Source organism: Lissotriton helveticus, chromosome 1_1, assembly GCF_964261635.1.
Source record: "Lissotriton helveticus chromosome 1_1, aLisHel1.1, whole genome shotgun sequence".
In the NCBI taxonomy this organism is placed as follows: domain Eukaryota; kingdom Metazoa; phylum Chordata; class Amphibia; order Caudata; family Salamandridae; genus Lissotriton; species Lissotriton helveticus.
The window spans coordinates 1,113,464,876-1,113,478,679 of NC_136057.1; the positions used below are offsets into that span (position 1 = coordinate 1,113,464,876).

General features: G+C 43.7%; 1 protein-coding gene across 1 annotated transcript in view; it reads right to left on the bottom strand.

Annotated features, from left to right (window-relative positions):
- Nucleotides 1-255: 255 nt before the first annotated feature.
- YEATS4 (YEATS domain containing 4) overlaps nt 256-13,804 on the bottom strand; it is a 164,679-nt gene continuing 151,130 nt past the window's right edge. Inside the window, exon 7 of the mRNA XM_078678831.1 lies at nt 256-2,732. Within this exon, the coding sequence (XP_078534957.1) occupies nt 2,563-2,732 (170 nt within the window). The 3' untranslated portion in view covers nt 256-2,562. The remainder of the gene's footprint in view (nt 2,733-13,804) is intronic.

Genomic DNA, 13,804 nt, shown 5'->3' on the forward strand with positions numbered 1-13,804 from the left:
GTAGGAACTCCAGATGTAGTCAATAAGGTAAGTTTCATGTAGAGGTTTATTCAAGCTGACATGGAGGATGGTATATTCAAGTCTAATTCAAGGCCCCACCAGGAGCAGGTTCTTTGCTGCTCAGCCCTCAGTCTCCAACTGTCTTTTCTCTCACAACCAGGCACACCAACATTCTGCTCTGACATCAACATTCTAACATTCCAGTACACATTCATACAGGCTGAGCAGCAAGAAAAGGAGATCAAAGTACAACAGTTACAATCTTAAAGCTTTATTTCTTGATAAACCCTCAGGTCTGAAAAAGGGTACAATCACCCAATTTTTTTCTTGAGAAGAAAGAATCCTAAATAAAACCATTGGTTTTGTTGTTCCCCTGGTGCAATGACTTTTGCGTTTTTAAAGAGGAGTTTTAAGATTTCTTCCTGCAAAGCTTCCAGATGAAGATGTGTTTTCTTCTCTCGATGTCGGGAAGGTGTTTTTGTAGCAAAGTATACTGAATGTCCAAGCCTGATTATGTCCATACCTCAGCGGGCTGAGGTGATGTTGTGCCAGGTTGGAAGAAACGCTTAAATCTTGCCTTAGCTGCAAAGGGGGATTGAGGAGCTGAAGAATCATGTCCAGCGAGATACTGGAGGACTGACTGTGCTTTCCAGAGTTGGAGTAAGTATACCCTTGCTGGCTTCAGTAACCTTGTTTGAAATTTACGAAAATGAGACTGTAGGAAACCATATCCATGGTCTTAGTATCTCCTCCACTGGTAGTTCTTGTATTTTCTGCAAAATGCTAAAAGAACAGGCTGTGTCACTGTGAGCGATTATGGACACTAAGGCTGCATCTACATGTTTACCAAATAAAATAGTTGTTTGCCATCAGACGGCATATATAAGACCTCAGATAGCACTGCAAGTCTAAATGAAGTGCTGTGAAGTCAATCATATCATCGTAGAACTGTTCCTGTTGACAACTGGTGAAAAGCACTGTTAGAAGTGTCTAACGAGGTGTCTGGGGCAGAAGATAGGAACTCTGCTATTAAAATTGCATTTGCCTGGGTCTGGCAATTATCTGGTAAGTTGCCCATGTAAAGAGGCATCATGCCATAATGGTCTACTATAGTATGACAGAATGGCTGAAGCCGTAGCAATATTTGCCAATGTTGTGGCAAATACTCTTGGTTGCTTGCCAACGGTGTCTAATCTAAGTCCTTCCCTGTCAGGTGGAGCTGTGCATGAAACTGCACGGTTTTCTGAACGACCTGCTGTTGCTGAAATGACAATTGCTTTTATTTTGATTCAAGAAAAAGATGAAAGGGTTATCTGGAATGTTATAGTTCCTATCTTATCGAGCCACGGAAACGGTAGTTGATTGGATTCATACAAGAGAAGCCTCTTTCCCCAAATAAGCCCAGTATTGGCTTGATCTAATTGATCTTCTAGCCTTGCCCATGAAATTAAAAAGGATGCTTGTTTTAACCTCAGTTCATACTGGGATATTGAATCTTTGAGCAGTTTTCTATCATGGTGTGGAATTTTCAGATATCATGAGGCAGAGAATCATGAAAAATGACATCTGGTTGGTTCCTCTTGCAGAAATGTAAGCAATTCACAACTGTCTTCATAGACCAGTTCACCGTCTTAGATGAGGATGGTATTCATCCACATGGGTCCCCAAAAACTTTACAAAACTGGGTATGGAGCAGTTGGTTCACCCTAGGGCAGCTAAAGGAAAACAGCCACATCAAAGCATCAACTATGAATTAATATACCAATAGGAGACCCATGTGCAATCATTAATGACAATGTCTGCCTTTCAAGGCTTGATTCATGATCTGATGTTAACAACGCGGCATGTTTCTGGTGACAGAACAATGAAATACATAAAATAAAGTTGTAAGCAAAAAAAACTACCGTGTTGAAACTTATCAAGTTAGCCAATTCTCAAGTAACCAATTACTTTACTTCTGAAACATTTGATTTTTAGGGAGGGGATATGAATGTTTAGCCTGCCTGTTAAAATAATTGAAATTTCAGCTTTCACTAGCTTAGTATTGCAGGATCTGATAACACCAAGAAAAAGAGGACATGCAGAAGAAACAATAACATAGGTTGCAGTAACACGTGAAGAAATACAAACATGCCCATCGATTAAGCATAATAGCACATACAATTTATGTAGTTTTTAGCATCTGCAACACTGGACTACAATAATGTTTTATCTATTGGACCATTTGTGCAGTGAAAAGGTCAACAGAGCTAAATGCCAAACATAAAGGTTAAAACCAACACAATGTTAGGTTACAGTGCAAACAATAAACAGGAACATGTCAGTCTCCTCTCCATTAAAAAAAAGGGCATTTGGCAAGACATTGTCCAATATGTTTATATTAGTAAACTTTACCAATGGCTTTGAGCCGGCTGAGTCGCGTAACAATGTCCAGTTAGCACTTGTAAAATCATTCACATATAAAGATTGCAGTTCTCACAATCTGCTTGAAGGCATCAACATTTACATGAGTGTGCCACCTTGCAGCACATTTTCCATTTGGACCAGTCTGTTACTGTTATTCTAAATGTCTTTAGAGAGATCATCTTCTTCAAGTTTCTTAATTTCATTTTTCAAACTGTTAATAGTTTCACGACTAGCTTTCAACCTTTCTTTGAGGTCAGAGATTTCAAAATTGATTTTCTTTCTAGCAGCGTCCATCTTCTCCTTAGTTTTGGTTTCCAATTCGCTAACTAGAAAAAAAAGAACATTACTCATTTTAATCAGACTGCATATCAAATTTTGGAAAGTTCCATGAAAACACATTGGCATATGACAGCTATCATGACTAAAGAAGGGCTATTTTAAAACCTTTGTGCTGCTTTACCTTCTGTCCTTTTGTTTTTGTAAGACTATATGACTGGATATAAAAGAAAGATGAAACCAAACTGGTTCAAAAACAGCCCCACGGCAGCAAGTCAATTACAAATGTATATACTTGGACTCATTTCATGCTAAGAATAACACAATCACGGAACTCCACCCTTCCCCAACCCCTAAAAAGCACTAGCAATCTCAGAGTGAGGACTGTGCCACAAAATCTAATAAATAATTTGTCATATTGCATTGGTTCAGAGGGTTTATCAATAGGAGACCCTGGAAGACCTCTTTATTGAAGGAATGGATAATGACAAACTTTGCAAAGCTACACGCTCACAGGTTATGCAAACCCAAAACACAATTGGGAATTATAGAATTATGAAAGTGTAATGGTTTTTAAAATTTTTGGAAGTTCTTTTATGATTTTTAAACCTATTCCATTTTAAACAAAATTCTTAAGCCTGCGAATCTAACAATAAACAAGTTTAATTAACTTCTAGATTAAAAAATGTTTTAAAAGTATAGCGGGCATGCTGTGGGGATTAAAATATCATGTACTCATGCCTTATTTTTATTATTTCCAATATAGAATGGTGGGAGAATGGAAAGATAAATCCACATTTATGCTTAAAGAGAGTTACTGATTGAGCAATGGGCCTCAAACACCATCTCAAATATCAAAATTCAACTGCATAACTATAGTACAAAAGAAAGAAGAGCATTTGTAATTGTAAAAGAATCATAGCAAGCATTTATTGAAGTGAGACATTTAAATCATAAATTTAGAAACCTTCCAATTAAAAAAAGACCACAACCAACAATGCAAGGATATTATTTAGACTAGGCCTGGGAGGAGTTCGCGGAGTGATCAAAAATCCCCGCCACGCTACACGGAGTTCTTCCGCAAGAGGCGGAGTCCATTAGGTGGCGTCATTCACACTGATTTTTTGTACATGGTATTGGTCTCGCACTGGAAAATCAGCGTGAATGGCACCATGCGCCGAGCAATAGGGTGCTGCTTCTTTCTGCCGCTCGAATAGATGGTCTACTCGAGCTGCAGCTTACTCAACGTGAGTGATCGCAACCATCCACGAACACCCTGTATGAAGCTGGCTCTGCATATACTATACCACAGTAAGATATAGTGTGCACAGAGTCCAGGCAGATCCCCAAAGGCTTACAGAGTTAAAAGCAGATAATAGCTTACTCTCTATTTCTGGTAGTGTGGGCGACCTGTAAGGCTTTATCAGAGGGTAATGTTAAGCATTTATTGTACACACTCAGGCAAGAAATGATATCACACACTCAAAGACTGAACTCAGACCAACTGTTTGTATCAAAAATGTTTCTTTGTTGTATTGTATTTATTAGCACCAAGTAGGACTTGGTACAGGTAAATAGAATTGTACTTTTCCAGACAGACTGATCAACAAGCAAGCTGTATGAGAATGAATCTTTGCACAAACCAGTAGCAAAAGTAAATTACAATACTTTTAGATTACTTTTTCTAATCAGTGTGATGTGTCTAGATAAAAGGCACGTAAAACAGTTTTTATCAAAACACCCATAACACTTAGAGGCTTTTCAAAGGAAAACAGTACATGCAATCCTAATGGGAAAAATGAGGTTATTGGTTTGTAGGGAAGTACAGGGTTGTGAGGGTTGAGTTTCTGGGGTTAGAACAAGGGTCTCCCCAGGGTCCAGGATACACTCAAAAAGCACTCTCAGCAGCACTAGGGCAGTCGGGTGCTGAGTGCTGAGGGCCTATGTTAGCCTATGGGACTAGAGGGCCGTTGGTTGGTGGCAGCTCACAAGCAGGCCACAAGGTTGAGGGAGCAATGCTCCTAGGGTTAAGCTCAGGGGAAAGGGGGATCCAAGTTAGCACACAAGGTGCACCCACAGCTCCACGGGGACTGGGTGCAGGGTGCTGGACCAACATCGGGTGCCCTATTGGTTTCAATGGGGAAGCTCTGGTCGGAATAAACACTGCAGGTTTGGGCATGAAGACTTTTTGGAGGTGACCATAGGTTGGAGAGGTAAGTTGGGGATTGCCTGGACAAAGTAGATTGGGCCACCCAAGGCCGTGGAGCATCTGGTGCAGGGGTGTCTTGAGGCGTTGTTTTTTTCTTACCAGCTCCGGTCACGGTCGGGAAGGGATCCTCGAGGCTGCAGGCATCATCGGGAGGCTTGAGGTAGGTCTGGGATCACCAAATCCCAGGTCAGGGTCGCCGAGGAGACCTCCTTGAGGTGTAGGGCCACTCGAACTCGGGCGGTGGGCATCGGGTGCCGAGTAGTGCAGACTCATGGATTCGGCCAGAGCCAGAGTCTGGTTCTTGAGCAAGTCTGGTGCTCACGGGAGACAAAGTCTTTGTAGGTAAGGCAGGGCAGGTCCTCCGTGTTTTGTAGGCCTGCTAGCTGCAGGACATGCCGGGATTCCGCTGGAGCAGGTAGAGGTCAGGACAGGCCGGGAGGGCTGGGGCTAAGGCAGTTGGTGTCCTCCTCTTCTTCCTTCAGAACTGTGCTTTGGTCCATCTTCTTCTTGCTTGTCTGAGAAGGCAAGGCATGGGGTTGGCCCTAAATACTAAATTTAGGGGCATTTCAGGTACACCCCCCATTAGGCCACCCTCCAGTGGGAGGGGGCACAGGGACTGAGAGTGGTGCATTGCCTCACCTCTCCTCCTATCTTGGTTTTCCAGCAAATTCTCCCTCCCAAAGTGTGGTTTAGAACCAGTGGGGGCAGTTGCTGGAAGCAGTAAATGGCTGGGTCAGCTCATAAAGGCGGCAAGCCTTTGAAGGTTCCCCTTCATGGACCATGCCCATCCTGGGGGTCTTGGCACCTGTGATGTGATGTGATGTGATGTGATGTGATGGGGTTTTTATAAAGCCCAGGTTGCACTCCAAGGAGCATCTTTGCGCTGTAGAAGAGATTTAATAACCCTAGTAGATATGGAGGGGAAGGGGGGCTGTATCTAGACTAGGTTTTTACATTGCTGTTCGGAGAGAGTGAAGATCCAAGTTTTGAGGGCCTTTCTGATAATTGCTTCTGAGGGGATTTGACGGAGATGAGGGGGGAGAAGGTTCCAGGCCTTGGAGCCTAGTACCGCCAGGGATTTTCCTCCTTTAGTCTTGAGTCTGAATTTGGGAATGGTGAGAAGATTGGCCCCTTGAGACCTGAGGCATCGCGTGGGGCTGTAGTGCTTGAACATTTTTAGTATGTAGTTGGGTCCCTTTCCATTGAAAGCCCTGAAAGTGATCAGTAGAATTTTAAAGAGCACCCTTTTGTAGATGGGCAGCCAGTGTAGGATGTTCATTGCTGCTGTGCCAGAGGTTCTCTTCTTCCATCCTAACACTAGTCTGGCTGCAGCATGCTGTACCATTTGTAATTTGTGGCATACTTCTCTGTTGGTCCCTGCATATAGTATTACAATAGTCGATGCGGGAGGTGATGAGGGATACTGCGACCGTTTTCCTTGCAGAGATGGAAATTAGGTTGTAAAATTTCCTGAGCCCTTTAATAATTCCGAAGCAGGTCCCTGCTACGGCTATGGCTTGCTGTTTGAAGCTCAGGGAGGGGTCAAATTTGATCCCTAGGTTACGGACTGAGGAGGCAGTACTTGGGGGGGGGGCAATGGCGTCCTCAGGCCACCACGAAGTGGGGTTGAAGGTATTTCCTTTGCCGAAAGGTAGAATTTCAGTTTTCCCAGTATTGCACTTGAGATGATTTAGGTTCATCCATTTGAACGTGGCGGTAAGGCAGTTTTGGAGCTTTGTTTCGGCTTCACAGGTGTCATTCTCCAACACCAGAATGAGCTGTGTGTCGTCTGTGTATGCAATGATATCTATACCAAAAGATGAGATGAGGGTGATAAGTGGGGCGATATATATATTGAAAAGTGTGGGGCTCAGGCAAGTGCCTTGGGGGACTCCAGAGCCTACTAACTTTTCTTCTGACCTGTACTGTCCTAAGACCACCACTTGTCTCCTATTTGCAAGGAAGCTTTTTATCCAGCTCAGTGCAGTTCCGACAATTCCTGCCGCGGCTAGACGGTCCAACAGAATGGTATGGGACACCGTGTCAAACACCGCAGACAGGTCTAACAGAACCAGGACTGCTTTCTTTCCCTGATCTAGTGCTGCACGGAGGGTTTCAGAGGAGAAGATTAGGGCTGATTCTGTTGAATGTTGGGATCTGAAACCTGCTTGGTTGGGATGCCAGATGTTGTTGGCTTCCAAGAAAGCAGTGAATTGTTTATTGACAGCTTTCTCAGTAAGTTTGCAGAACGCTGGAAGTAGGGAAATGGGACGAAGGTTTGTGAGGGTAGTAGGGTCCGGTAGTGTTTTTTTTTTGCAAGGGTTTGACTGCTGCGAGTTTCCATTCTTCGGGGACCAGACCGTGGTTGAGTGAGGAATTTATGATGCTATTAATGAGTGGGTTGGCAATCTCTATTAGTGAATGGAGCACCAACGGGGGGCAGGGGTCGAAGGGGGATCCTGATTTAATTTTGAGGATTTCTATCTGAGATTCTTCTTGGCTTACAGGTTGAAAAGAGGTCAGGGTATGAGTTTTTAAGCTGGAATTGATTGCCTTGCTCTCCTCATGGTTATGAGGTTGCGGGAAGTCTTTGGTCAGCGTTAAGATTTTACCCTCAAAGAAGTCTGTAATGGTGTTGCACAGGGTCTGTGAGGGGGGGATGTCTTTCTGCATGGTTTTAGGGTTAGTAAATGTGTTTACAGTGTTGAAGATTTCTTTTTGTTTGTTATTGCTTTTATTAATGGCTTCCGTATAGTATTCCCTTTTGGCTGTTTTAATCAGACCGTGATATTGGCGACGGGCGATTTTATACATGTCTTGGTCAAGGTCTGTATAGTTAAGTCGCCACTTTCACCTCTACCCAGAATGTGCTTTGTTTCAGGACCTCAACTGCGGGAGACTCTCGATCCAGGGGTCCAGAAACATGTCTGGGGGTGGCAACTGGCAAGACGCCAGTCAGCCAGGAGACTAGAGTTATGTCGTTATTCAGGGGGCATTTCTTTGATGCCCTCTGAGTGCATTTGGGATTAAATCACACACTGGCATCAGTATGGGTTCAATGTGCTGAGAAGTTTGTTACCAAACGTCTTAGATTTCAGTAAAGCCATTATGGTGCTCTGGAGTTCATATTGACAAACTCCCTGACCATATACTCTTTATGGCTATACTGTACTTACCATGTCTAAGAATGGACTTCGATACTGTAGGGGTACAGGGTTCATGCGCGTGTACCCTCACCAGTGGCATAGTGCACCCAGCTAGAGGGGTGGCATTTCACATAGGGATGTGTGCCATGTTGACTCTTCTTTTTTCTTTGCACCAAAACACGCAGCCTTTAATGGCAGTGTGTGTGTAAGTTAAGATACTGGGCCTCTAAGGGTGGCACAATATGTGCTGCAGTCCTTAGAGGCCTTCCGTGGTCACAGTGCCCTTGGTATCCATGGTACCTTTTAGAAGGGACTTGTATGTGGCCAGAGAGTTGCCAATTGGGTATGCAACAGTACAGTTTTAGGGAAAGAACATAGGCCCTGGGTACCTGGTTGGCAGAAACCCAGGGCACACTTAGTCAAAGAGCATCGGGCAAAAACTGAGGGGCAATCATGCAAAAAGGGACACTTTCCTACACACCCACGTTGAGAAATCTTGCTGTAAGTTGGTCTAGTCTTGGATTTTCCCGACATGCCAACTTAACGTTGGCTAGCACAAGAGAGAAAAAAACTCTGCTTTACATCTCGGAACTCCACATGCTACGCAGAGTGCAGAAAACTCCACAAACAGAGCGGAGTTTACCACCCAGGCCTTATTTAGACCCTATTCCCTGAAGCATACTGCAACAAACTGAACCACAGGGAGGGTTTTACCATTCTTTATTGAACTTTCTTCTTTTCTTACTTTGCAAATTGTAGTAAGTGCTACCTTCTCAATTTTTAATTGAAAAAGGCAATTTATTGTTTTTGTTTATGTGTGCCGGCAATCAGTTATTATTCAGACCAAAATTTCAACTTATTGAAACACCCAATATTGGTTTCTTCATGAATAAACTTAGTGGATGAATTGGCATATGATATCTTTAGTGAGCCATTATAAATGTAGGTTATGAGGAGGGCACAATATGGAAACGGACCTCGACCCTTTAAAGAGTGCAGCTTCTATCATTTGCTCATTCATCTCTGTTTATTAAGTTCAAGCACATGAATGGATGAAAGAGTGAAGTGTGTGACAGGAGGTAAAAGGAATATGCTACTTACCAGTATGCATCTGTTCTTGGCATGTAGAGCTGCAGAGTTGTACACTTAGCAATAGATCGCCACCTGGTGTTGGGCTCGGATGATTGCAGGTTGTTGTCTTCTTGGAAGAAGTCTTTGTAGTCACAAGATAGGTGACTCCTCCCTTGGACAATACTGCGCATGGTCATCGACTCCATCCTCAGACTGTTTTTCGCCATGATGGGAAATAATGGAGTTAGTAGAAGTAAAGAGAAAAGGATGTCCATGCGTGTGCATCTAAGTAAGAGGAGTACTGGAACGGATACACGTCCCGGGGAGGCAGGAGGGCGTGTACAACTCTGCAGCTCTACATGCCAAGAACAGATGCATACTGGTAAGTAGCATATTCCATTCAAGCATATGAGCTGCAGATTTTACCCTTAGCAACGATTGTGCAGCAGTGTCGCCCCTAGCGGTGGTTGCTTGTGTCCGTTGCAGTATACTGAAATAGTGTTTTAAGGACAGCTTGGCTTACTACAGCTTGATGCTTGGCTTGCACATCAACACAATAGTGTTTAGTGAAGGTGTGTATTGTAGACCATGTTGCTGCCTTGCATATGTCCTCTAATGGTATGTTTCCTAAGAAAGCCATAGAGGCTCCTAGTTTGCGAGTGGAGTGCGCTCTAGGAGGAACCGTTAGTGTACGTTTAGCTTTTTGATAGCATATTTGGATACACTTTACAATCCATCTGGCAATTCCTCCTTTAGAGATGGGATTGCCTTTGTGTGGGGGAGAGAAAGATACAAATAGTTGTTTCGTCTTTCTGAAGGATTTAGTACTGTCTGCGTAGTATAGTAGAGCTCTTCTAACATCTAAGGTGCGTAAAGCCCTTTCTGCAACAGAGTCCGGTTTTTGAAAAAACACTGGTAACTACTGATTGGTTAAGGTGAAAAGGAGTAATAACTTTTGGCAGGAATTTTGGATTGGTTCTACGAACCACTTTGTTAGGGTGTATTTGAAAAAATGGTTCTTCTATTGTGAATGCTTGTATTTTACTTACTCTTCTGAGAGAGGTGATGGCAACAAGGAAGGCAGTTTTCCATGTTAGGAATTACAGTTCACACTTGGGTAAAGGCTCAAAAGGGGGACCCATAAGTCTTGTAAGGACCACGTTTAGGTTCCATACTGGTGCAGGTGGTAACCTAGGTGGGATTATTCGTTTTAATCCTTCCATAAATGCTTTTATTGCAGGTACTCTAAAGAGAGATAGATGCTGTCTATTTTGTATATCTTTTCCACTTAGCAGCATAACATGCTCTGTAGTGGGTCTTCTAGCTTCTTTAATTATGTTCATACAGTCTGGTGGTAAGTTTAAGTAGCCAAAGTCTAAGACCTCAGGAGCCAGATCGCCAAATTCAGTTGGTTTGGTTCTGGGTGCCTTATTTCTCCATGGTTCGGTGTTAACAGAGATGGCGTGAGCCGTAATTTCTGATGTGGAACCAGTGAGAGATCTAGTAGTGTGGTGAACCACGGCTGACGTGCCCATGTGGGGGCCACTAGTATTAGTTTGAGAGACTGTTGTCTGAGCTTGCGTACTACTAGTGGAATGAGTGGGAGAGGCGGAAAAGCGTACGCAAATCTGCCTGACCAGTTCATCCATATCGCATTGGTGTCCGATCGTGGGTGTGGAAACCTGGCGGCGAAGGTTGGGCATTTTGCATTTTCGTGGGTGGCAAACAGATCTATCTGTGGATGCCCCCACCTTTGGAAGAATGGTTGGAGAACTTGTGGGTGCAGCTCCCGTTCGTGAATCTGTTGTGATTGACGACTCAACAGATCTGCTATATGATTGCGAATTCCTGGACGGTGTTCCTCTGTCAGGTGTATGTTTTGAGGGATGGCCCATCTCCGAATGTTCTGTGCAAGCTGGGACAGTTGCAGAGAGTGTCCCCCCCCCTGTTTTTGTACATAATACATGGCGGTCATATTGTCCGTCCGGATTAGAACAGCTTTGTTTTGTACTTGTACTTGAAAAGTTTTGAGTGCTAGGAAAATTGCTAGCAACTCTAAATGGTTGATGTGGAACCGTTTCTGTTGGTTGTTCCACTGGCCTTGTGTGGTATAATGCAAGAGGTGGGCTCCCCATCCTGCGAGGGATGCAGCTGTCGTGAGCACTATTTGTGGAACAGGGTCTAGGAACGGCCGTCCCTTTGTCAAGTTTTTGGTGTTCCACCATTGCAGAGAGCGATATGTACGGCTGTCCACCAACACCAGGTCTGTGAGCTGACCTTGAGCCTGATTCCACTGTTGTGCTAGACATTCTTGTAGTGGGCGCATTTGCAGTCTTGCGTGAGGAACTATGAAGATGCAAGACGCCATCATGCCTATTAATTTCATGAACACTCTGGCTTGAAGAGAGTGTTGGCATTGAAAAAGGGAGACTAAGTTCTGAATGCTTTGAATCCTGGCTTGACTGGGATACGCTAGAGCTGCCGATGTGTCTATGGAAGCTCCTAGATATTGATGGACGTGCGAAGGCTCTAGGTGCGACTTGGTGTAGTTTATTGTAAACCCTAAGTCATGTAATGTTTGAATCGTTTGTTTTGTGTGCTGTACACACTGGTTGAACGATCTTCCTTTTATGAGCCAGTCGTCGAGGTAAGGGAAGACATGTATCTGTTGTCTTCTGAGATGTGCTGCTACTACTGCTAAGCACTTTGTAAACACTTGTGGTGCTGTTGTGACCCCGAATGGAAGGACTTTGAACTGATAGTGTTGTCCTTGTATGACAAACCTTAGATACTTCCTGTGCGCAGGATGTATAGGAACATGAAAATATGCGTCCTTTAGGTCTAGTGTTGTAAGAAAGTCTCCCTGTTCTAGTAATGGGAGTACTTGTTGTAAAGTGATCATGTGAAAATGATCTGATTGTATGTAGTGGTTGAGGGGCCTGAGGTTGAGAATTGGTCTCAATGACCCGTCCTTCTTGGGTATTAGGAAGTACAGGGAGTAGACTCCTGTTCCTTGTTCCTGTAAAGGGACCACTTGAATAGCATCTTTTTCTAGAAGTGCTAGAACTTCCTGTTGAAGCAGAGGTATGTGTTCTGCGGACATTGGACACTGCCTGGGTGGTATGTTTGGGGGGGGTTGCTGTGAGTTCTAGGCAGTAGCCATGTTGGATAATCTGTCTTACCCACTTGTCTGTTGTGATGGAATTCCAAACAGGTAGGAACTGTGATAGTCGGCCCCCCACAGGAGTGGAATGCTGTAGGGGAGGCAGAAGGAAGTCACTGTTTGAAAGTGGAAGAGGAGCGGTTGTTGTTATTACCTCTACCTCTTCCCTTATTGTTGTTGCCTCTGTATCCTCCTCTAAAGTAGCCTTTATTAGAGGAGGTTTGTGTGTGTGTCTTAAAAGATGATTTGGTATCTGTGCCGGTCTGCTTGGAGCCTCCTCTATAAGAGGAGCGGCGAAAAGAACTTCTAGTCTGGGTGGATTGTAATGCACCCAGACTAGAAGTTCTTAGACTTAGCAGTGTCCGTGTCTTTCTTCATCTTTTCTAGTGTGTTATCTACTTCCGGCCCGAACAACTGGTTCTGATTAAAGGGCTGGTTCAGGATGGTAGTTTGTACTTCTGGTTTGAAACCTGAAATGCGTAACCATGCATGACGTCTGAGAATAACACTAGTATTAACTGCTCTGGATGCTGTGTCAGCTACATCTAGTGCGCATTTAATTGAGGCATTAGATATTAATTTGCCTTCTTGTAAGAGCTCTGCTGCCTGATCTTTGTATTGATCTGGTAGGTGCTCCATTAATTTTTCTAGTTGGTCGTAGTGAGCCCTGTTGTAGCGTGAGAGTAAGGCTTGTGTGTTTGCTATGCACCATATGTTTGTTGCTTGCGCAGCAATCCGTTTCCGTGACGCATCAATAATTTTAGATTCTTTGTCAGGCGGGGGTGTGTCACCAGAAGTTTGGGAATTGGCTCTTTTACGTCCATTTGACACTACCAAAGAGTCTAGTGGCAGATGTCCCTTAATGTAGACTGGATCAGCTGGTGTTGGTCTATACTTTTTCTCTATTCTGGGATTTAGCACCCTACACCGTACTGGATTTTTAAAAATGTCTGGAGCATGTTTAATGACTCCTTTGATCATGGGTAATATTTGAGTAGACCTTTGTGACTGCTCAAAAGTGTCCAATAAGAAATCCTCCTCAATGGCATCAGAGTGCATTGAAACTCCATGGTAAAGGGCAGCTCTGTTTAATAGATGATTAAACCCAATACTATCCTCTGGAGGAGAAGGTTTTGTTGGGTAGTACTGAGGATCAGGGATGTCTGGTGCATTGTTTGGTGGAAAATGATATGCATCGTCATCTTTTGGATATTCTGGATTGACATCCTCATCTAAAGGGTATGTATGTGGCTCTGGTACGTCATCCCCGCATCCTTAATCATACGCCTCGTCAGTGTGGTGTGATGATGCAGGAGATTGAGCAGGAGAAGTTATAGGTTCAATATATGGAGTAATAGGAGAGGAAGAAGGTGAAGGAGAGGAAGGGTGCATTGGAGAAGTTGCACAATCCTTTTTGGCAGGAACCACAGGTGGAAGTGGTGTGTCTGCTGGTCTTTTTTTTTTATAAGGAATTGCTTCCACATGTCCAGTTTTTGGATTAATATGGACTTTATGTCTAGGATCTGGTCTAAA